At 46.6% G+C, this 23,695-nt stretch overlaps 1 protein-coding gene across 3 annotated transcripts; it reads left to right on the top strand.

Annotated features, from left to right (window-relative positions):
• Positions 1 to 578: 578 nt before the first annotated feature.
• Positions 579 to 23,648, top strand: LOC144127583 (TBC1 domain family member 19). Of its 3 annotated transcripts, XM_077660565.1 has the most exons (17): positions 579 to 704; positions 6,510 to 6,582; positions 6,872 to 6,975; positions 7,120 to 7,194; positions 7,950 to 8,013; positions 11,776 to 11,881; positions 17,005 to 17,056; positions 17,145 to 17,229; positions 18,334 to 18,446; positions 18,550 to 18,624; positions 18,708 to 18,770; positions 18,932 to 19,061; positions 19,701 to 19,810; positions 20,404 to 20,495; positions 20,589 to 20,704; positions 22,772 to 22,842; positions 22,906 to 23,648. In XM_077660565.1, the coding sequence occupies exons 1-17, from the start codon at positions 624 to 626 to the stop codon at positions 22,978 to 22,980; spliced, it is 1,485 nt and encodes a 494-aa protein (XP_077516691.1). In that variant the 5' UTR covers positions 579 to 623; the 3' UTR covers positions 22,981 to 23,648. The 3 variants fall into 3 exon arrangements, 2 of the variants coding, with proteins under 2 accessions (XP_077516691.1, XP_077516692.1); XR_013313546.1 differs by lacking the exon at positions 22,906 to 23,648 and having other exon boundaries at positions 20,404 to 20,499; positions 22,772 to 22,786; XM_077660566.1 differs by lacking the exons at positions 18,550 to 18,624; positions 18,708 to 18,770.
• The last annotated feature ends 47 nt before the right edge of the window (positions 23,649 to 23,695 follow it).

A 23,695-nucleotide genomic window follows, 5' to 3' on the forward strand; every position in this document is an offset into this window, starting at 1 on the left:
TGAACATCCACGTGTATACGTAAGCCGAAAAATCCACAGATGCACTAATGGCGAAGCGAGCCCGCGAGAGCTCTTCCCCCCTGCGCCGTTCGCCTTTATTCCCTGGAATTGCTCTCATTATCCTAAGTAAAGAGTTCCATTTGGCTGAGCTTCGCAGCGACCGCCCGCTTATGCAACCAGCTGGCCTCGTCTGGGGCATCAAAAACGCCGTACCCGCGCCACTCCTCCCCCTGGATCTCCCCCGCGCACAGTTTTTCTCTTATGATCATTAATTTGGCTCACTTGCTCACCTGTTCTCGGCATTTTACTTCTCGCTTAATACGAGCAGCCGACACTTTTTTTTTCCTTTTTACTTCACCTTCGTCTTTTCGACGAATGGTGTGCGTGGGCGAGACAGTGCCCCAGATGTCCAACCCACCCTTTCTCTTTGCGTGCATACTATATACATGGCTGCTCTTCCGGCAGCTATTTGAGTCGTCGCTCGCTCCCCTTCGTGTCTGCTACCCTTGGGCAGTGACCTTGCTGGAGAGAGAGGGAAAGAGGGCCCGGCCTCACTTCCCCTCTGACCCTGTGGCGGGCGGTTCAGTCGCGCCGTCTGTCTGGGCCGGGCGACAGCGGAAACAATGGCATCGCCGCCGCCGTCTCAAGAATCGAGGAAGGAACTGCGGACCAGCACGGGTTTTGAAGTCCTGGACCATTTGCAGGCAAGGAAAACGCGCGATAATTGCTTTGTGTGCTTCTGTATTTTTTTTTGGGGGGGGAAGGAGGCGTGGGGGGGGGGGGGGGGGGGGCTAGTAAACATGAGTGCGACGTCTATCATAGGGTCAGGTGCCATTTCACTGTGCCAGACTTAATTTATCTCGGTGGAAATTATCGGTGCTCTAAGAATGTCATAGCGTTGATATGGCTGAGGCATAACGTCATTGTCCCGTCTGTTACGGGTAGCCGTGACTAGCGGTACCAGATGTCGTTCACTTGAGCTGGGTGACTGGAAAAAATCGTGTGCAGTCGGCCGTGAAACGAATCGGGACAAATTGAAGTGAAAAGCATCTAGGGTGTGGCCGATCCCTCGAAGCAGTGGCTGACATTCCAGAAGGGAAAAAGAGATTGACACACGAAAGAAATCAACATCTTGATAGCATTGACCAGTCGCTATTCTGTGGATTCGTATTGTTTTATTTTTGATCAAACTCGCAACAGTCGCTGCCTGATTTCCCACAGGCAAATTCGTGAGCACGAGCTGCGCTCGGTCCGTACGTCGAAACTCCGCGTTGCCTAAACAGACCCTGTGGTCTTGCTGACGAGACTAAGAACCATCAGATGCTACACAGAAGCCAATACTGCCAGTGTGCCAACGCTGTGGCCATACGCAATAGTGATTAGCATTAGCATCAGCGGACAAAACCATATCTCGGGAACACGCGCTACTACCGACACCGACTTCATCTTCTTTCAGGACTGTGCAAGACATTTGCGCGGGAGTAGCTATCTTCTTTGAAATCAATGTCAGTCAGAAAAACTTTATTTCCCACCGATATAGGACACACGCCTACCTTCCCAGCTCAGGTACGCAGACCTGGGAGGGAGTAGGGGGCTCCGCGACTAGAGGCCTGTGTGGTGAACCTCTTGGTTCTTCGAGGCCTCGGTCGCCAGGCGGATGGCTTCGAGTTGGTCTTCGAGTTTTGAGCTTCGAAGGAGAGACTCCCAAGCTTCCTCATTAGGAATGTTTACGGCAGCCCCAGGTGAGTAGGGGCATTGCCAGATTATGTGGTTTAGTGTCCCTCTCTGGTCGCATTGTTTACATCTGCCGTGTTCTCTTGCGTCTATGTTAAGGAGGTATAGCCAGTGTGGGTTCGGATAGCTGCCCGCCTGGAGTCTTCTCAGGCACCTGGCTTGTTCGTTGTCCAGTTGTGTGTGCGGTGTGGCGTAGAATCTTCTACCCAGTTTATAGTAGTCGCAAATGTCTCTGAAGGTGGTCAGCCGCTCCTCGTGTACTGGGTCGTCGAGCCGCTCTGCGCTCGCCCGGTAGTAGACGTCTCGAGCGAGCGCGTGTGCTGCTTCATTCCCCGGTGCCGATTCGTGGCCAGGAGTCCAAATAATTCTGACCTTACGGGAAATCTCCCTGGATTCAAGTATTTTCTTCGTTTCTGCCACCACCCTTCCTTTGGCGAGGTTCCAGATGGCCGTCTTGCTGTCACTAATTATGGTGTTGGCTTGTGTCCCGACACACGCGAGTGCAATAGCCACTTCCTCTGCGATGTCAGCATTTCTTGTTTTGATCGATGCTGTAATTAACGGGATGCCTGCCGCATCTACCACCGCGGCGACCGCGGCCCCAGATTTTCCGGTGGCTGCGTCCGTGTATGCCACTGTTTCCGGTGGTTTCGAGTCCATTTCTCTAGCTATGGCCTTGGCTCTGCTTTCCCTTCTTTCATTGTGGTGAATTGGGCTCATGTTTTTTGGCATCAGCGGGATGTAGAGGTCGTCTCTGTACCCGTTGTCGAGACTAACTTTCGGGGTGGTGCCCCTGTCGTGTCGAAGCCCCACCCATCTCAGTATTTGTCGCCCGGTGTCAGACAGACTGAGCCGCTCTATCTGTGTGGTTCGTGTGGCTTCCGCCAACTCGTCTACTGTGTTGTGCATTCCAATGGCCAGTAATCTTGTAGTCGAGGTTGAGTGAGGGAGACTGAGTGCGTTCTTGATACTCCTTCTTATTACGGATGCTTCGATCTTTTCTATGTCGTCGGTGTGCGCAGACAGCATTAATTTGACATCAGCTAAGATACTGAACTGCAAAGGGGAAAATTCATCAAATATACGCTTGGCAAGCACAGCAGGGGGCGGCAGAAGGTTAGGTGGGAGGATGAGGTTAAGAAGTTTGCAGGCATTGCAGGCATAGGGTGGGCGTAGCTGGCAAAGGACAGGGTTAATTTGAGAGACATAGGAGAGGCCTTTGCCCTGCAATGGGTGTAGCCAGGCTGATGATGATGATGACGCTTGCTTAAACGCTAGCAGCCTAATAAATCCATTACGCGTCTGAGTGAGCTCTGCACATTGGCTACAACCTCTGGTTTCTCACTGAAGAGCTCTCGTTCTCCCTCGCTTCCGTTGGAAAGTTGAGTGGTGTCGATTAGCGATTTTCTCCGATACGCTGGCACGCAGGTAATTAAAACTTCTTACGAGCAACGTAAAGTTCAAAGCGTAGCGTGTATCTTGTGCCAGTTTTTGGCTGCTTGCTGCAAAAGCCCAAAACGCACGCATAAGTGCGGCTTCCAATGGAAAATTAAAACTTTCTTCTGCTGCCGCCTTTTTATTTGCCTTTTTTATCGCATTTCTGAGATTCCTGCCCTTTACCTTCCTGCTGGTAAGTTTCGTAGCGGTTCACAAGATCTGAAAAGCAAAACGTTCACCAATCACGCAGGGGCAGACCATAGCACATTGATAGGAGCACAGATACACAATTTTGGTTACGCGTTTTCTTCTTTGTAACGGTGCATAAGACAATTAGTACACAGGACCTTCCACCTCAGAGTTTACACAATAAAAAAAAAAGATTTTTGAGTTGGAAGAGCGCTTTTATCGGCACAGCATTATCAGCGGTGTAGTACATCAGCATACCGCTTAAACGTGCTAACTAGCATAATGGTTAACTAATATTAAATGGATCATTTTTTAACTATTACTGCTAGGTTCGTTAACTATTGAGAAGCGTGTAGGCCACCCTAATTAATATCCATATCAGCTTTTAGAATTTCGAAAATGCGGCTACCCTCGGCGCTGTGGCCGAACAAATTTTGGCTATTTCGACGAGTTACGTGCACTGAAGAGGCTGATTTGACTGCAAGCTTGTCAAATACGCATGTATTTTGGCGCGATGTTGCCAAAATTTGTTGCGCCACAGCGCCGAGGGTAACAGCGTTTTAAAAATTCTAAAAATTGATACGAATACTACCTGTGGGGGGCTACACGCTTCTCAGTAATTAAGGAGCCTAACAGTAATAGTTAAAAATAACTGTACAATATTAATTAACCAGTCTCCTAATTAGCGCGTCTTAGCTATATTCTGATGTACGTCACTGTTGACAATGCTATGCCGAAAAAAGCGCTCTTATAACTAAAAAATAATATTTTTTAATTGTGTTGATTCTTACGTGAAACGCCCTGCATATGGATCAGCACGTTGTGTTCGCCTACAACCGCTCTCTAATGAGGGCCCTTCACTTCCGGGTTTTATTTTTTCCGGAATTCGGGGTAAAAATCGGGCGATATTTCTTGGCCTCAAATTCTGGCACAAACCGGGTTATTCAGCAAAAGGTTGCATAATTCGGGTTTTATCGGGTCATATTTTGTAGGAGAAGACAATTTACTATAAGCGCTCGTTTTTGTGCGGGACATAAAATACTTTATTTTTTTGCACTTTGTCTTGTAAAACTTTCGTAAAATCAGACATTTTACATCATATGGTAGCGCGTGCAATTAAACATACCTATGTTAGTTTCATCCGTCATGTGTGCAGTTATCGCCTTTGTTGTAATATCGTGTGAATGTTAACGGTAGTCTTTGTACAATGTATTCATACTTTTTATACATTTACTTCGCCTCTTATTTTTGTAAATTTATGATAGAATGTGACTGTTTCTTTAGTTATAACAATAGATATTTTGTATAGAACCTTTTTTACTGCTGTCACTGTTGCGTGCCGCCGGCTCCGAGGCCTCGTCAAGCTGTTGCTACAGCTTTTGGCCTGCGAGACCGTAAAAATTGTGAAATATCGAAAAATAAAGCTGATTTGAATTGAATTTATCATTTATTATAATTATTTAGCCGTGCACATTGCTATCTACTGCGTAGCACTTCTGGGCCAGTGAAACACATATCTCCGTTTGTTTGTGCACTGCTACAACATTATTTCAACGCCAATTGATCTGAACATTTTAAACGCGCAAGAGCCTTGCAGCAGTATGCCGCTAGCGTGTGTACCGCTTCATTCAGCGGTGCCGATAAGACGTGTGGTCAGTATCCGCGCTTTTGCATCTCGCTTCCTAAATGTACTCTTCGAGCCTGGCCTCAAATAAAGCACCTTCATAAATTAAAAGCTTTGAAAGAAGTTTAAATTGATAGCTGGACTGAAAACACCCTCCTGATGTCCGCACAAGATGTCCGGTCTTTCCTTGTTCAGTCTTCAGCTTTGTTCACACTGAAATTAAGATTACTGGAAGGCTTATTTTCGCGTATAGAAATCGGGTTTAGCCCGATCTCTAAGAAATTTGTTCGGTGTGGAAATATCGGGTAAAATCGGGTTTTACCAAAAACGAGGGGTCCTGTGTAAAATTTGCAACTGAATTTCATCTCTTCGATTTCAACACCCGAGAAGCGTCTCTTATATCGAAGTTAGATTACGTGAGGCACGCATGAAAAATTCCCCACATAACCGCTGCTTCGTCGTTTTATTTCACTATGACGCTGAAGTCAGTCTACCTGAAGAGCCGGAATGATAAATATTAAAGAAGCAGTGATTACATCGCAGTTTTTTATATCTCACGTGGACTTAACTGCATTTTGGAGCGACTGTTCAAACTTAAACCAAAACAGCATGAGAAAAAAAATTCAATTGTGGATTGTTCACCGACTGTAGGCGAATACTATGTGGTGATGCATGTATACTAATGTCTTACGCATTGGTGCAGGGAAGAAAACACGCCACCAACATTTGGTGTCTATACTCCTTTTAGAGGTTGGTTAGTTTACGGGTTTTAACACACCGAAGCGTCTCAGGCTATGAGGGATGTTTTAGTGGAGGTCTCCGGTGATTTCGACTACATGCGGCTCTTTAACGTACACTTACATCGCCCAGCCCACGGTATTTTATTATTTCTTGGTTTGCCTACTCATACAGAAAGCGTTGCGGGAGCTCTTTTTTATATTTCGCACTTATTATCGTTTTTATGCGTGAGAATTGCTGCATATCAATCAGTCAATCTTTATTTGAGTTTGTACATGCAAACTGGGGATGGCGTGAAAAAAGCAGTGAATGATACACCGCTTGACGGGCCTCACCACGCTTACAAGTTAGCATTTGGCACGAGGCAAAAACAGCCACTGCTAAGAAGTGAATACAAGTGCGCTTATGAAGAACAATGTTGACCAAAGCATATCTAGTAATTGGCAGCAATAATTATTAGCAAAAGACAGTGAGGCTATAACACAGAGTGGAATAATTACGCCATGTCTAACCTATATATATAACACCGCACTTATGACAGCTCAATTCCCTACCGACATGCAGCTAGCCTGGGTTGCCGTGATTTATAAAAAAAAAGGCGTGGAAACAAGTTGGGAAACTATATACCAGTGCCTATACTTCCGTATTTTTCGAACGGTACAAAACAGCTAATTCGCATACGTTTTCAACATTTTCTATATAAGCATTCCGTAATAACTCACGTATGCTAAAATTTCTCCCAGCTGAGTACAGTATCTTAATATTTTTTCTGTCCCTCTTCCTGCAGCGGGTCATTACAAAAACACCGGAAGCAGACTGCTCGATTCTGAACCTCTTGGGAGATGAACTGCTCGAGAGTGGTATGTATAGTGCTAGGGGCTTCCTAAATTTCGCGTGTTGCATGCATTCTGGCCAAATTTTCCGCTGCCGTTAAATGTCTCAACCTGTCTTGAAACAGAACATGGTTTGTGCCGCACTGACCGTTTTTCAAAACTCCACTCTAGACAACTGGTGTGCGCTTGTTCGTTAGAAAAGGTGTTCGCATGGACGGCGACTACAAGCACACGCACAGCGTTACAAAACCCTGCAGTTCTTGTTGACCGTTGAACAGCTATCACATTACAAGATTTTTTCTTCTCCCCTATCAAGTTGGCTCAGAGTGTGTACTCAGCAATGGCTTCCGCGACGGCAGCAGTGATAGCGTGGCAACACAGGAGAGCAGTCTGGACATGACGTTCCTTGACGACTGTCAGGTGAGCTGTTCATCCTTGCGCGCTTTTTGAGGACGATGTTATTCATGGAAAAGTTAGCAGCGAGGATTGTACTCATGAAGTTTGTACGAATCATTAGTTGATGGACTGTGTCCTTTGTAATGCATTCCTGGTTGTGCTTTGCAGAGTACATGGCACACCAAGCTCACTGAGTGCCTCCTAGACACAGGCAAACAGTTTGGGTTGCCACTCAGCCGCAAGGTTAGTTTCTTATTACCATTGAAAATGTGTTTGATATATTCAGAAAATGAGTAATTATTTCACTCCATTTCAGAGTGCTCTAAATGTTTTCATATTATAAATACGATTTCAGATTTATTTCACGAGAGAATTGTTACACAAAACTAACCTACATCAGTAGTTGTACTCCTCTGCTATGTAAATCTACTGGTCCTTATGGTTAATGAAAGGAAAAGAAAGTAACGCATGGAGTTCCAGGTTGGTGTAGTGACACCGAAACAGAAATGCCTAAGTGTATTCTTGTAAAAAAGGAGGAGAAAGATCTAGGTGCCCGAGATATAAATTTTGCTGTGAGTCACGCACTCATTTGCAGCGTGAAATGCAAGGACATACAATATTATAAGTGTTCCAAATAAGGACACACGAGTGCATATCAGGACCGAAATATTCATCCAGGTACCGGTCATGCTATGCGCGATTAAATGAGAAAGCATTCAGGAGTTACTGATTTCGCTTGCGACTACACTCACTTGAATTGTGCATCAATATGCGCTTGCATTAAAATAAAATTTCCTATTTTCTATGTGAGTAATGATGGTCGAACGCAATTGTCGTCCGGTCTATTACTCTTGCTGTAGTTTAGACTAACGGAATTAATAAAATGACGCATTAATTAAAATTTACCGTCTAGCACTCGCGGCAGCCGTAGCGCAACGCAGTTGAGCTCACTAATGTTGACGCCTGTTAAGACAAGATTCCTGACCTCTCTCACGCAGCGCACCATAGGCGAGCAAGAGCTTGTAGAGGCCAGATGGTTTGACTTAGGAAGCGAGGAAATCGGTGAGTAAAGCACAATTGATTCCTTTATTCAAGTAATTCCCACCTCTTCAACATTAACACCTGCGACGACGACGTCGCATGGTGATGATGATGATGATGGTCTGGTGATGATACTACTACTACTACTACTACTACTACTACTATTACTATTACTACTACAACTACTACTACTACTACTACTACTACTACTACTACTACTACTAATAATAATAATAATAATAATAATAATAATAATAATACTTGCGATAAAGTTATTCTCTATGAGGCCGCCACGGTGGCTCAGTGGTTATGATGCTCGGCTGCTGCACTGAAAGACGCGGGCTCGATCCCAGCCGTGGCGGTCGCATTTCGATTGATGCGAAATTCTAGAGGCCCGTGTACTGTGCGATGTCAGTGCACGTTAAGGAACCCCAGGCGGTCGAAATTCCCGGAGCCCTTCACTACGGCGTCCCTCATAGCCTGAGTCGCTCTGGGACGTTAAACACCGATAAACCCTTTTCACTAGGGAGAGACCAGTCCGTTGATTACGCATTCAGTGAGGAGTCACTTCACATTCAGACACCATATACGGCGAAAGGTATGTATTACAAAAAAGTGCTTACAAAAAGTTACGAGGTCCTTCCTCATACTTATAAAGTAATAGTTGCAGTCATGCGACTGATCGAGAATGCTGCTACGTTAACAGCTCAGTGCTCAATAAGGCCGCGTCGAGCAGGCTTTGGTAAAGGATGTCGGCAGTTTCCTCCCTTGAGCACTCTTTTCTTGCACATTAAGAGCCGAATGAGGCGTATCTCCGTGGGTCGTCAGAACGGGGATATTAATAGCAAAAAAAAAGAGGAGGGGGGGAGCGTAAAGGTTTGTCCGCATCGTTTTTTTTCTGCACTTGCGCCAACCCGCGTTGCGACCATTGCATCATCCTTACTACGATTATTTTTTTTAAATATCATTCGGGATATTTAGCTGCAGTCACTGAATATTGCTACCGTTACGCAAACAGAAGGACATGACCACGTCATGATACTACAGTCATCGCCTTTAGGCCTGCCCCATGTCCAAAAAGGGAAAACAGATGCATATGAAATGTGCCAACATCTCAGTTTTTTCGGCCTTGGGTCCCCACAGCTCGTTACCAAGGCTGAACCAGGAGGATCATTAATTATATACAGTCTACGCGCGTGCAGCCCAAACAGTGAAGCGGCAATTCCGCACCGGTGTTGCCAAAGGCCCCTCGTAGCTGATCCCGTCCCCGCCCACGCATGACAGATGGCTGCCATTAGCCGGATCAGTTTCGACGACAAGGTTGCCCAGCGCCAGAGGGAAGGTGCGCCAATCCTCTCTCTCTATCGAATTTAATATTTTATGATGCGTTTCGTCATTCAGCTCGCATTCTACGTCCTACGGCTCTCCAATCAGCCGCTTAGACTCATTTACATTTCGGCATTGACCCCGCTATTGATGACACATTTATCGAGTGGTGGCAGATGAGGCCGAGTGAACGTCGCACTATACAGCTTACTCGCGGAAAGGCCGGTGCTATAGTTCCTGTTCCATGCATTCTCCGCCACTTATGGTTAGGGCTGGCTGGATGGCCTGAATATGTGCTTGAGTCCAGCTCCAACCTGCGCTTTTCCAGCACGATCGTCTACACGACTGGCACACCGGCACAATACGAGACCCTTGTGCCTCATTGTGAACCAGCGCAAAGTAAAAATGAATGAATGAATGAATGAATGAATGAATGAATGAATGAATGAATGAATGAATGAGCAGTTTATTTAGAAAGGGGGGCTCAAGGCCATTTGTTGGGAAATTGGGTTGTGAAGGAAGGGAAAAGTAGGGGCCGACTGATACATGAAGGGACGGCATGGGTGATCTAGCCACGCTTTACACTGCTTTGGTGAGGCAACTTATCTTAGCATATTTGCCAATATCTTCCCAAATACCGTTCGCTCCGGCTCTGGTCAATGCATGAAATTCCTCGCCATCGGTGGGAAAACCATGTTTGGCGACGAGGTCGTCGCGTCCCTTGCGGAACTCTGAACAATGCCAAACTAGCTATTTACGGCGGTGTCATCCGCCGTGCGTGGATGACACCGCGCACGGCGTTCTTCTTCTGAGTTTCGCGTTCTACCTTAATTGGAACGACGATGATATGGTTTGCATCTTTGTAACCGAGACGAGTTAGACCCATCATCTTATCTGCATGCTCTTCATCGTAAACTGTGACAGCAATGCTGTTGGCGACGTCGTCACAGCGCGCCGTTGCCAGCTCAGCTAACTCATCTTTCAGTGCCATCGTTCCTATAGCTCGGGGTATTGCGTTGCGAGGAATATTTCTTGCCTTAAACTTTTATTTGGGCCTCATTATCAGTGCAAAGCGGGGCCGGCTCACTCTGTTTCCATGGGGCATATTGTGGCGCTTGCTGGGGCACCGACGCTCCCAAGTTGTAGATATGCCGCCTTCGTCACCCATGGTTTGGTCGTATTCGGCTGCTTGATCCAACTCGTTCCCCGGAACGCTGGATTGAAGCATATTTTGCGCCTGTGACACGGCGTTCGCCGGTCTCAAGTAGCTGTATCCAGATTGGGAGCTGGCGGAAGCGTCCGACTGTGCCATGCTGAACGCCGAGCACTGGCGTTCCAGGCACTGGCGCGTAGACTGTTCAGAGTTAGGCCTACGCCACCGCCACCACGAATTGCGGTTAATGTCCACTGAAAACGGAGCCGAGGCCCCAGAAAAACTGCTCAGCACACACCAGAACCACTAAGGAGGGTATCCAGTCATCCTCAGTATATATCTAGGCGCACACTTAACCGTAGAAAAAAGGAACAGTTCGCGGAGCACACGCAAAGCGTGTACCTTCCGCCGCGTCCGGAACGCTCCTCAAAAGCAAAAATGAAATTGGCAGCGTATTAGCTAAATTCGCCGCAAAACATAAAATAAAAACCAAAGCCAGAATAATCTTATCCGCCCTCTGATCTCTGCTGGCGGTGGTCCGGAAAGATAGCTCTGTCACCGCTTTCTACCACTCCTCGGCCGAGAAGTTTATTGAAAACCATTATCAAGGTCTCTCCAACATCCCTCCAGTTAACCCTGCCCTGTGGCAGCTATGGCCACCCAATTCTCGCAAAGTTCCTAATCTCTTCCACCCACCTGACCCTCTGCACCCTGTGCCGCCCTCTGCAACGTTTACCTTCTAGAGGAATCCAGCAAGTTACCCTACTGGACCATTGGTCACCTTGACTCCGCATTACATGCCCATGTTCATTTAATTATTATCGTGATTTCAACTAGGATATCGTCAACTCGCGTTTGTTGCTTGAACCACTCCGTTCTTTTCTTGTCTTTTAATGTTATGCTAATGTCAGTGCTCACTGAAAATATTGTCTCTTAATGATCTCTGTGCACAGTACGTTGAAGTATCGGCAGAATTCCTTTTTGTTATTAGCCGCCGCTGTGGCTCAGTGATTATGGCGCACGGCTGCTGACCCAAAGGACGCGGGTTCGATCCCGGCCGTGGTGGTAGAATTTCGATGGAGGTGAGATTCTAGAATCCTTTGTACTATACGATGCCAGTGCACGTTAAAGAACACCAGATGGTCGAAATTTCTGGAGCCCTTTATTACGGCCTCCCTCATAGTCTGAGTTGCTTTGGGACGTTCACCCCCCAAAGCCATAAATAAACCTTTTTGTTATTAGTGCCCATGTGCCGCCATCGGACGAGGCGCCCGGCTTGATGCACGTTCGTGGTTTTTCTGCAGAGCTGTTGGCAGTCGAGCCACTCTACACACCCCAGGATTTCCTTGACTTCTTGCTGTCTCCACCGACCAGCGAAGATGGCCTGTGCCACGATTCAGGGAACACAAGGTACTTAATTATTAGCCTCGAAAATAAGATTGGATTTTTGTGTGCACAATAATAGTGAAGTCTGGACTGAACAAACCGAGAAGTGGCCCGCTATCACCACCTCGTATCGCTTAGCGGCAGCCTCCGCGTGAATGTATGCTAACCTGTGTATAATGATGAGGTGAGCAAAAAGCTCATGACCAGTTTTCTTTGCTGATAAGCCAGATACAATTGAACATGCTTGTTTAGATTGTTGGAATGGACACTTTCTTGGGACTTTTTACAGCGTGCCTAAAGAAAGCTCCCTGTGAAGTTCGTTTTTTTTTCTGTACAAAAAGTCTACGGTGTTACATACGATAGTCTAACGTTATTAATGCGTTAGCATTAGAACGGCTATGTGAACGAAAACCGGGAGGTGTCCCAAGACGCCCGACGTTTTTCGCCAGCGAGAGGGGCTATCGGGGGCCCCGAAATGGAAGAGTAAACCGGCGTGTCGCGAAGGAAGAAGTGGACGCAGCAGTTCGAAGGACCATAAAAAATATGGCTCCAGGCGGAGACAGAACTGACATCGTCCGTGTCCTGGGACCCCAGAAGGACACCTACCTAACCGACTGTTTAATCGAGCTATGGAAAAACGGGACAGTGCCTTCGGAGTGAAAACGCGCCGAAACAATAATGTTCCCAAAACCGGGCAAAAAACCAAACCTGGACAACCTGCGACCTACATCGTTTCCATCTTGTCTAGGAAACCTTTATGAGCGAGTAGTACATTTTCGCCCGCATAACTACCTGAATGGCAATGACACTACGTTCGGCTTTCTAAAAGGACTGTGTACACAAGACATCCTTCTCAAAATCAGGGAGAGAATGCCAGAGGACATCCCAAACACAGGGAAGATACTATAGTTTTGGCACTGTACTTCGACTGCCTTCGACGAGGCTGCCTTCGACAACGCCAGCCACGATGCAGACCTGGCAGGACTTGCTTAAAACATAGTGACTGGCTAGTTGGTTCTGCATACTGGAAAAATTGCAGCGCAGCAGTAACAAATACGAGACGAGAAGGACGCAAACACAAGCGCTGACTAACAACTGGCTCAGAGCAATAAAACACAGTTGTTAGTCAGCGCTTGTGTTTGCGTCCTTCTCGTCTCGTATTTGTTACTGCTGCGCTGAAATTTTTCCACTGGCAGGACTTAACCGCGCGGAAAGGCAGTTGGGTACATACCTGTATTCCGGTTGGTCAGGCAATAAACATTTCAGTTGTGAGTCAGCTCTGTGTTGTGTCCCTGCATATTCCCTTTTGTAGCGGGAGCTACGCTACTCACACAGACGAGCATTTCGCCGTGCCTCTGGAAGACCAGTTCTGCGCATGCGCGAAATTTGAGTGGAGCAGCAGGTACGCGGCGCATGACGTCAGAGTTCGCCGCCGCCGCCGCGCGAGGAGCCGCGCCGGCCCGACTACGGCCGCCGGCGCCGCGCGTGAATGGGCATGCGCGGCAACCGGAGAAGGGCAGCAGGTGAGCGGCGCATGACGTCAGAGCTTGGCCGGCGCCGCGTGTGAGGTCGTGTGGATAAACTGCGTATGTGCGGCTGTGTGTATAAAAGCTGAGGTGACACGACTCGGTGTATCGCAATCGCTTCGTATGGAGCTAGCGATCGTCGGATTCAGACTACGCAGTGGGGAACTACCATTAACCTTGTGTATCTGAGAAAAAACTACCAGTCTAAATACTGTGTAGGCAGCATTGAGACTACTGCTTGTTACTTTACCGATCATCGGGCAGTGTTTATCTCTGTCAAAACAATTGAATGAATATACAATGTGTTTCACCGAATACTTCTTCAATGTTTGCCATTATAGTCACAACAACAAGCTCGACACTGCGTAACCAAGGGGGAACTGCAGCTCTCGCTTCGTATATCCTGGCATAGCTGAGCTAAGCCACTGCCAATTTTTTTTCTATGTCACATTCGTCGTGCTGTAGTTATGGTGTGCAATGATCAGTGAACCTGAACGGCTAGAAGACATAGAAAACATTAAACATGCACTCTACGCAGACGATATAATATTTATCACTAAGGCTCTCTGCACGAAAAGACCAAAAAACTCCACGCAGCAGTCGACACTATAGCCCAATCCACACGGGACTGCGAACTGCGCTGCTGTTCTGAAAAATCCCAAGTGATACGAATTCATAAGTCCCGCTACTATGATTCCATTCAGCTGGATCGGATCTCCGGTTAGGACACATCCACTGCGGAAATGCAAACAAAAATGGTTTTACGGATACAGCTGCAATCCACCGGGAGTGGAAGTTTATACCATCAAAATGCTGTCCGAGTACGTACGTCTCACACGTGGCTCGGATAATTTCCTGGACAGGCAGCCACAAAAAAGGACTCGAAGTTGAGGACATGCCCAAGCTCATATAAGCCTTAGTAGTAAGCAGATGCACTTATAGCCTTCCCTACCAAAATATTAAGAGAAAAAATTGGCTGGGGTTTAGCTCCGGTTAACCCTCGTTGAATTGCGAAAGCTTCGTTTTCTCGGCACGTCGTCTACGCAGCGTCTCATTCTGACGCTCTCAAGAGCTCAAACCGGTCTCTTCCGCAGTTGAAGAGTCACTCAGAGACGTGTCACGACTTCTAGCCGCATCTTCGTTACGACGCTTCTCGAGTCGTGCTGCGCGTTCTTCTGGCGTCTCTTGGGAGCGTTGGCTCTTCCTCGCTTCGTTCTGTCGTTGTTGCATATCTTTCGCGCTCTCCATGAGGACTACAATACACTGAGGCGAAGCGCATATATATATATATATATATATATATATATATATATATATATATATATATATATATATATATATATATATATATATATATATATATATATATATATATATATATATATATATATATATATATATATATATACCCCATCCTCCGCGAGGCGACACCTCCTCTTCCTCTACCCCGGTGGTGCACATCTGGTGGAGCGAGCGGCGACGGCAGCGGCGTCGACGGCGGTGCCATCTGTTGGAACGCGGCTGTGGCGTTGCTAGGCAACAGCGGCTCATGGTCGTTCGTGAGCCAGCGCATATGGCATACGGCTTAAGTGCGCGACGAGCCGAAATGGCTCGCTGGCTGGCGTAGTAAAGCTTTCGCTTTAAAAAAAAAAAACAGGACCAGGTGGAAACCATCCTACGGGAAACACTCAAAGAAGCACTCAGATTACCAATAAATACCTCCACCAGCAAGTTTATGGACCTTAGGATATCCGACACTTTCATAGGTTACAAAGAAGCACAGATCATCGCAGAGAAAAAGTGACACCTCCTAGTCTCCACCGGAAGGGCACTCCTTACCAATATTGGTTACATGGATAGTATTGGCACAATGAAGGAGGCCAGAGGTGCTCCGGCTGTGATCAGGGCCAGCTGCCCAGTCGCTCCCATCCCTCGCCATATGCACTCAAACCTACACCACGACAGAAGAGTAGCCAGAGTTCAAAAAGTACAGCAACTAAGTACAGGTGAGCCCAACTACGCATATGTGGACATCGTTAGCTACTGCAACAGCCCAGCCATGGTCGCTACTGTGGTCGACGCTAATTACGGTGAGCTCGTTAGCGTCGTCATTTCGAACTGTCCCATACCACAGGCGGAGGAGATAGCGATTGCTCAAGCTGTCGCCGTGGTCAACAGACAGGTGCGATCCTTGAAAATCGCCTCGGATTCCCCAAACCGCCAGCCGCAACTTCACAAAAAACAAACTACAGGAGAACCTCAAACATCCTGAGGTAATATGAGTCTCAAGAGACGCATCATCGCATTATATGGACTCCAGGGAACGCTGACCTCAAGAGCAACCAAGTAGCCAATGCCATCACTCGGGTCCACATCAGCCCAGCGGCATACGACGAACAGGAACCCACCCCGATCACTCAAACGTACTGCGCCATCTTAGAACATTAGAGAGTTTTAGTTTCACGTGCGTAGAGCGTTCACGTATGCAAACGTGAGAAGTCTACGTAGCCTGCACGCAGGTCGTTTGAAACCCTTATAGTTACACGTACGCGACGCACGCCGCGCGTTACTCCTAGCGCCATCTACTAAGAAGCACATACACTGGTTGTTGCCTAAATCATCCAAGACAAGTCTTTAAGCCAAGCCATTCGGTCTGTTCTCGTGTTTGGCGGTTTGGCTATGTTTGGCTGGTTTGGAGCTCTCGCAGTTTGAGATCTCGCGAGACCGTTGTTATGACGACGACCAACGCTACTTCGTCAGGCTTAACAGCTGAAAAATCGCCCTTCTGTTTGAAAAACAAAAGCTATTTGTCGCTTGAAACCTTATGGTATGGTAAGAATGGGCAAATCGAAGGCGAATACAACAGTTTAGAACATGATATCGCGTCGAGGGATTGGCGACGAAGCTGTTATCGCTTTGAAGCGGCGGGCAAGGCGCCGCCATGTTTGTCAACGCCACGTACGCAGCGACGCAAAGACCGCAACGTAAAAATCCGAATCTCACGTACGTACGTGAGACTCGCGCATACCCTTTGCGTTCTGCGCATGCGCACTGATCACCCGTAACAGCTCTACGTACGTGAAACTAAAACTCTCTATTTGCGGGGAGCCCGCACGCGATACCCAAGGCCTCACCCGAGGCTCAATACGAAACAGTCGGTTCGCTGCAGACAATTACAGAGAGACTTCGCTCCGAATCTTCACAGCGTAAACAAAATTCATCCACACAATATCAAAGCAAATGCCCCTGGTGCGGTAACAAACCAACCTTATATCCCACTACATGCGGCTGCCGAAATATAACGGCAGCACCCAAAATACAGAATGTTAAAACTTAGCACTGGGAGACACCGCTGTCCATTACGAGCCCGGAAGAACAGCGAACCGCGACCAAAATTTCCGGACTAAATAATATTTTTTTTCTCGTCGTAGTTATTGGTGGCACCTGGCGCAGGAAAGCTAAACAAATGAGTTCTCACAATGTTCTGCGCATGTTAAATGAGTTCGCAAGGGATCAGGAAGAACTTATTGCGCAAGAGGCTAATTGTGAGGCTTCTAGTGAGAAATGTTCACTTTTCTGTCTGCTTTGTTCTTTAAACATGCTGCCTCCGTGCATCGTAAGCATTCTTACCCAAGCGTCAGTTGCGCTGAAAACCAAAGATATCTGCGAGCTGGTACGTGCACCTTTGCTTGACATTTTCTCAAGCATGGCGATGAAGTCGTGAGCACTGCGCTAATCGGCTCCGTTCTCTCTGTGTGCAGAGAGAACTACTCAAGGCGCCAACGTACGAAGCTCCAAGATCGCAGGACCTCGACAGCGCCGAATACGAATTATTTGCACAACTTAGTAGGTGTCACTCGTTTTACTTTACCCCTTTTGGGAACTATGGTGAACGCCCGCGGTGACAGCTTGTCCGAGCATTTCACCCACGCAAAGTTGAGCGCCAGGCTGTGGCACATTTAATTGCACATATTAGAAAAGCCATTTTGTATGGGGCGGCATCGCCCAACAACTGTCGCATACTAGGCGAATGCTCTGCCACTTAGGTTATCAATTTCTGTTCAAAGATGTACAGTCGGGGACAAAAATATCTGGACCACGTGTTCCTCAAACGAAGCCGGTAGTAACTCTGCTATTAGCCGGCGGCTGGAGACCACACTTGCTGAGGTGAAAGTAAGAATTTTGTTTTTTCATCTCATCAAGTGTGGTCTGCAGCCACCGGCTAATAGTAGAGCTATCGGCGTCGTTTGAGGAACACGTGGTCCAGATACTTTTGTCCCCGACTGTACACTGAATGCGTCTACCTCTTCGCACGCTCACTTCCTGTCTTCGCTCGTACTTTCTCATAGAGGCTCTGAAAGGAGCTGTCAATAATCTTGTGGTAAGCCTGCGATGTTAAAGGACGCCGGAGTTATCTGCAGTCAAAATTTGCATTTCAGCGTCTTTGCGCCTTTCTCTCTCCTGTCGTCTCTTTTGTGCACGTTGAAAGGTCGGCGCTCCCCCGTCGTCCAGACTCATTCGGCTCCGTAGAATTCCCCGGAGGCGGAGCTTTTCGCGGTCAGGGTAGCTGAATGACTTATAGAAAGAGCCTAACCAATAGCCATATTTTAAACGACATACGCCGACGCCCGACACGGAGCAGAGTGAGCTTCAAAAAGTTGCCGGAAAGAGCTCCCCAATGTTCGTGCGCGATTGTTCGTTCTCTGCTGCGTGCAGAAGTGTATTATTTGGCTGAGGTGTCCCATGACAACACAATGTAGTGACTGAGCGAGTTTATGTGCTCGCCTCAGTGGGTGTTTCGAGGTCCCTGTAAGCTGCAATTCTCATCCGGTTTTAGATTCGCATTCACTCTTCCATACACAAGCAGGCTAAGTTATTTCAGTCCGCATTACCTTATCCTTTTGAATGAGCTTGGGTGGCAAACAAATATTGCTCATCCTTACTTTGCAGTATACGACACCAGCGACCATCTTGCGGCAAGGGAGTTTCTCAAACGAGGCTGCCCGCACTGCATGCGAAGGCTCTTCTGGTCGAGGGTGCTTGACATTTCATCGCAAGAAAAGGTAAACAGAGGCGCACGAATCTAGATTTAAGGATGGCTGACTGCGTTTCTGCTCTACGTGGGACTGAAATAAAAATAAAAATAAATGGTCTTGTTTTACTCAGGCTAATGCAGATTTTGATCACCTTAAGGAAAGGGTGATTCGATATGAGCTGCTTCTGGACCAGATTATAATAAAGGTGATTGCAATGTGAACTATCTAGTCATCACGACATTCTTCCTGGATCACAACGAGTAAGAAACCTGTTTCATTTGCTAATAGGACGTACGGGACGGCGTAATGAACGACATCGAGTATTTTGTTTTTGATGACAGTTGCTATCAGGTGAGCTGCATGTTCTAAAACAAGCCAACAATTTGTGTCTTTTAAAATGTAGATTTCATTAGCGATGAATTTAAATATCAAACTTTACGTCCAATGATTATTCTGGAGGTGCGACAAATAAAAGTGGATTGCGCTCGTTCCTTTGCCCACGCATTTTTCAGGTGATGTTGGCATTCACACGAGATTACCAAGTTGCGAGAAGGACGCAACGAAAGAATTCCTTCGGGACCATTATATTGCGGGCTGAACTGCCGTGCGGAGTCGTTCCTTTTTACGGGTTTTCTTTGCTCGGTGAGTTATACCTATTGCCGTGCTTATCGTTACTACTAAAACAATAATGCTAATTATAGGACTTACCTTACAATCATTTTTGAGACAGACCATGGACGTCTGCGAAGTCTGTAGACTGTTCACAGAGAAATCCTATGGACTGTTTACAAACAGTTAGTGCATTACGGCCTTACCTTTTAGAAAAAGTTTGCCTATAGTCTGTCAGTAGCCATCATGCAGATTTGTGGCCTTTATGATTTTAAAGTCCAGTAATGAACAAAGCATACGCAAATTTCTAGTTCGAAGATTAACATACACAGGTAGCTATAGTGGGATGCAACTCAAGAACAAAGCAGGATGCCCTAAAAGGAGCCCTTCCAGACAATGGCATTGATCAATTTTCATGAAGTCGCGGTAAAGCCGATTAAGCCGTGGTTAATCCCCTTTCATCTATCACCTCCTGCGATGCCACGCTAGCAACTCCAAGGGGATTGACCTGGACGTCTTGAGAATCGGTCGACTCCATTGGCTGGAGGGCCTCCTTTGAAGGGCCGCTTCGTTTTGAGTTGTGTTTCACTATAGCTCTCAGAATCAAGAGGGGAGAAAGGAGGCGGGGCAGCGATTGAACGCCGTTGGCCGTGCGCATCTTCTTCGTTGCAGTGAGTCCCCTGTGCTTCATGTATGCCGATGTGGGTGTCATGTACGCCGTGTTCCGTGAAATGTACTGTCGCTACTTCCACAAGCTGATGGCTGTTTCGTCGGATCCAGAGGTGAGAGGTCATCTCGCTCCAGCAATCGGACACAGGATACGGGAAAAAAAGGAGAAAGAAATGAAGTGCCTCTAAAAGACAAGCAATCTCAAGCGCAACGCAAGATAAGACACAGTTCCCAATCGCGGGAAAGATTGTGGATCTCTCGCACGCTAACTTTGTAGCTGTATGAGCATTTTGCAGGTAAATCGCGCATTTCTTGCTTGCAGTATTAGAAAACAGTACAGTGATGAATTAAGCCCGCAACAACAAAAAGTAATAGCTAGCGTTGGCTGATTCAGAAACAATCGGGTGACATTGCTTGGCTTCAACATCTATTATTTGTGATTGTGATTTATATTCCTGACTAAAATCTTGATCATAGCCTCATCATACAAAAAGGCTTCTAGAAAAAAAAACTTATGTGAAATTTGGTGCTGGTAACGTCAGCTGGAGACCTGTCCTTGTGGCGCGAACTCAACCATTCGCACTTGATTCAAACTCAGCAGATACGTAAGCAGAGAGCCCTATATTGGAAAGCATGTGGAAGTCCGAATAAATTACTCGGCGGTAGCCATTTGTCACCAGATATTCTGAATTTTTTTCCTTTTCAGGGTATAGTATCATTGCTCTTGACATTCGAGAGGTTGGTCCAGTACAGGGAGCCTGAGTTTCTTCCTGCGCTGGCTTCCAAGAATGTCGATCTGTAGGTTGGTTTCGTTTCGTCTCCGGAGATACTCATTCCAAATGTATGTTTTTTGTCTCACGAAAGATCCTTGTATTTTCTAAAACACCGCAGGCAACCCATCGTGTTTCAGATGTTAATGCAGTCCTTCTGCGCGCACCTGCCAGCCGAAGAAGTGCTGAGGTTGTGGGACAGGATTCTGGGCTACGACTCAGTCTACGTACTGCCTGGTAACTTGAAACTTGCGTTGCTCACTGCGTATACCACATGCTACCTTTCCACAAGCCCCTCCCCGCACGCACGCACTTACCGCTGCCACCGACATCGCACGTTATTGTTTAACTATACTGGTCGCAATGCCGTCATGCTGTATCCCGCCTTCATATGTCCACGGTACGCGACTTAGGATCTAGCGCGCATTTCTTGAGATTTAATGGTGCGCTGTGTAATTGATGTGATCAGTATAAAGCAGCATATATCTATTCCAAGATTCGCGATGAGACGGCGCCAAAATGAAACCTTTTAGCATGCCGCAGTGCTCAGAGCTCAGCTGCTATGGTGCTCATTTGCTGACCCGAAAGACGGGAGTTTGATCCCGGCGGTCGCATTTCGATGGAGGCGAAATTCTAGAGGCCCGTGTACTCTGCGATGTCAGTTACACGTTAAAGAACCCCAGGTGGTCTAAATTATCCTGGGCCTCCACCACGGCGTCCCTTAAACTCCATAAACCACTTTCTATGTGCTATATATAGCTAAGACCCTACTCACAGATTTCGCCACTGTCCGTCTGAATAAGCTTGAAGTATTGGCGGCCCCAAGAAGTAGCAGGTGGGACCACCATAACCGCTGCATCGGTTAAGCGCTAAACCACTGCGCAATGAGTAGTATGAGGACTCCCAGGGATCAGTGAATGGAAAGTATACATTGATTGATGGGCATTAATCCATTAACGCTCTCGCGTCATACCCGTAAGGCGGAGCTTAAGTGTCCCTTCCAGTTTTAGTGTCCTAGCACTAAGACCCCCACTTGCCGATTTCGCCGATATTTGTATGAAGCCTACTTGACCTTGAGAACCGAGTCTCGAACCGAAAGCGAAGTGAAAATGAAAGTGCTGGCGCACCGAATTCGAATCTGGCCGAGCCAAGCTAAATCGTCCGTCATTTTTTTCGGTGACACTGCGTTCTACAACTTTCTTCTTTACTGCGGGCGTACGTGCATAAACATCTGAACATATATTGCTATCCGTGATCTCGGCGAGAATCTAGCCTTTTTGTTAAGCATACTGCTAGCCTAGTTCATTCTGTATTGCATTGCATAACAGCGCCCAAACCAGACGAGATATAATGGAAGGAAAGTAAAAGAAAAGCACAGCTCCCAGAGAATGTGCAATAATTGCTTTCTTCTGTGTCCATTTAGGTTTTACGCTTTTATTAAAAGAAAATTGGCGTTTGAGACGTTGTTTGTTTTTGAGTGGCTTGCGCTGGAGTATGTGTCCTCATAGCAAGCAGTTTTAGTGATTTCATAGCTCTTGCACATAGCCTGTTAAATCGCGTACCTTGTGACGCGCCTGTGGCATACGTATATAGATAGACTTGTAGAAAATAAGCACATACACTTTTCTTGTTCAAGAATGTTGTCTGTCAATCTTGGTAAATTCGCTCACTAAAAAAGAAAAATACGGCGTGTGCATAGACCGTAGCTTAACTCTCACAGCGTCTGCTCTATATGCAAAAAAGCAAGAACATATAAGGTTACCATCGATGGAAGCATAAGGTTACGGCCAATTAGGCGCAAAAGGTTTTAATGTGTCAATGCGAGAACGTCAGAAGAGTAATCCGGTATTTAAAGTTACCACCACAGAAAACGTGACATGGCGTGACGTGACGGTTGGTTGTATTTGTTGTAGCCAGATGCTGCTGCCACAATGCCGATGGCTTCCAGCCATCGCGCACCGTTGAAATTCGGAGTTAACATTCCTGTTTATTGCTCTTTCTGAGAACTTTTGGCTTTTAGTAGGCCTGAAAACCAATTCGAAACACCTTTCTTTCATTGTCACAGAAGTAACCCATTTCTCAATCGAATTGTGCCTTCTCGGTGCGGTGTCGTTCCATGTGATTTGTAAAAAAAAAAAATTGTAGTCAGTATGTTGTCTGAAAGGATATGACACAGAGCAGAATGTAACAGACAGAAAATATTTCATACCTTGCTGAGGTAAAAAGCTTCTGTCAACTATCTCTGCAAGGTATATGTGTGCACGATGGCCAGCACTTTTATTTATATGTTTCCCTTTATTACAGTCGCAGCCGCAAGTTTAGTTTGTTCTAAAAAATCGGAAATACTTGACACAAATGATCAGTCTTCGTTAGAGGTAAGCGAAACGATGCTAAGTAGCGCTGCTTGAAAATTTAACAGCGCCTCGTATTTGTTCCAGGACGTGTTCAGCAAGTTGAAACCATGCGACGTCATATCGACTTTGGACGAGTTCCTCAAGCATCCAAGCTTATGACCACTCCTTTCTAGGCGTTGGTTAGATTCACCGGATTTATTCGGTAGTTAAATATGTCCTCGTCGTCTTGGCTAGAGTTGAAGGCCGACATACATTCACTCTGTTATAGTGTGATTACTGTATTCGTACTGTTAGCCGTTTAAACTCATAATTCGTACTGTTGCTGAGTTTATGGATAAACAGTCATAGTGAAGCTAAAAATTAATTTCGCGCGTCAGACCCTATAAAGACAGCTATTTCAGCCGGATATGTCGGAATTTCCACTCTGTTTAAAGAGCCTTCCACTCTGCAATGACAGTGATGCAGAACATTTCATGCTGCCTTGAAAAAACACTCAAACCAGCGCACAATGTATTCTGTTCGCGGCTTGCGGATGACAGGCGACGCCCAGCTAACCTCGTGCTCAATCTCTGATTAGGTGAAATGAGGCGTATAAATGCGAACTATCCCTGCTTCTCTCGTTGAAACAGGCTCATCAGGTCATGGGTGAAGATTCGAACGTTACTGCCGTAACAGCGTAGAGCAGGAAAGCAGAAAAAGAGAACTTATGAGAGAAGGAGGAAAGGGCAACCACGATACGTTAGTACTCTCTCTCTAGCACTTGTGGAAAGGGACTCCTTGAATGCGTGCGCGCCATTCTATGTGAGAACAACAGCAGAAGCAACTAAATCAAATCTATTAGGCTTTGTACGAGCAACTGTAACAACAAACACTG

This window comes from Amblyomma americanum, chromosome 4 (assembly GCF_052857255.1).
Source record: "Amblyomma americanum isolate KBUSLIRL-KWMA chromosome 4, ASM5285725v1, whole genome shotgun sequence".
Lineage (NCBI taxonomy): Eukaryota > Metazoa > Arthropoda > Arachnida > Ixodida > Ixodidae > Amblyomma > Amblyomma americanum.

What these genes read in the sequence shown, in the direction of transcription:
- LOC144127583 (XM_077660565.1), top strand. Translation starts at nt 624, where the DNA reads ATGGCATCGCCGCCGCCGTCTCAAGAATCGAGGAAGGAACTGCGGACC. An exon ending in ACATTTCATCGCAAGAAAAG is followed by an intron (nt 18,447 to 18,549) that starts GTAAACAGAGGC and finishes TGTTTTACTCAG; the next exon opens with GCTAATGCAGATTTTGATCA. An exon ending in CTGTTTCGTCGGATCCAGAG is followed by an intron (nt 19,811 to 20,403) that starts GTGAGAGGTCAT and finishes TTTCCTTTTCAG; the next exon opens with GGTATAGTATCATTGCTCTT.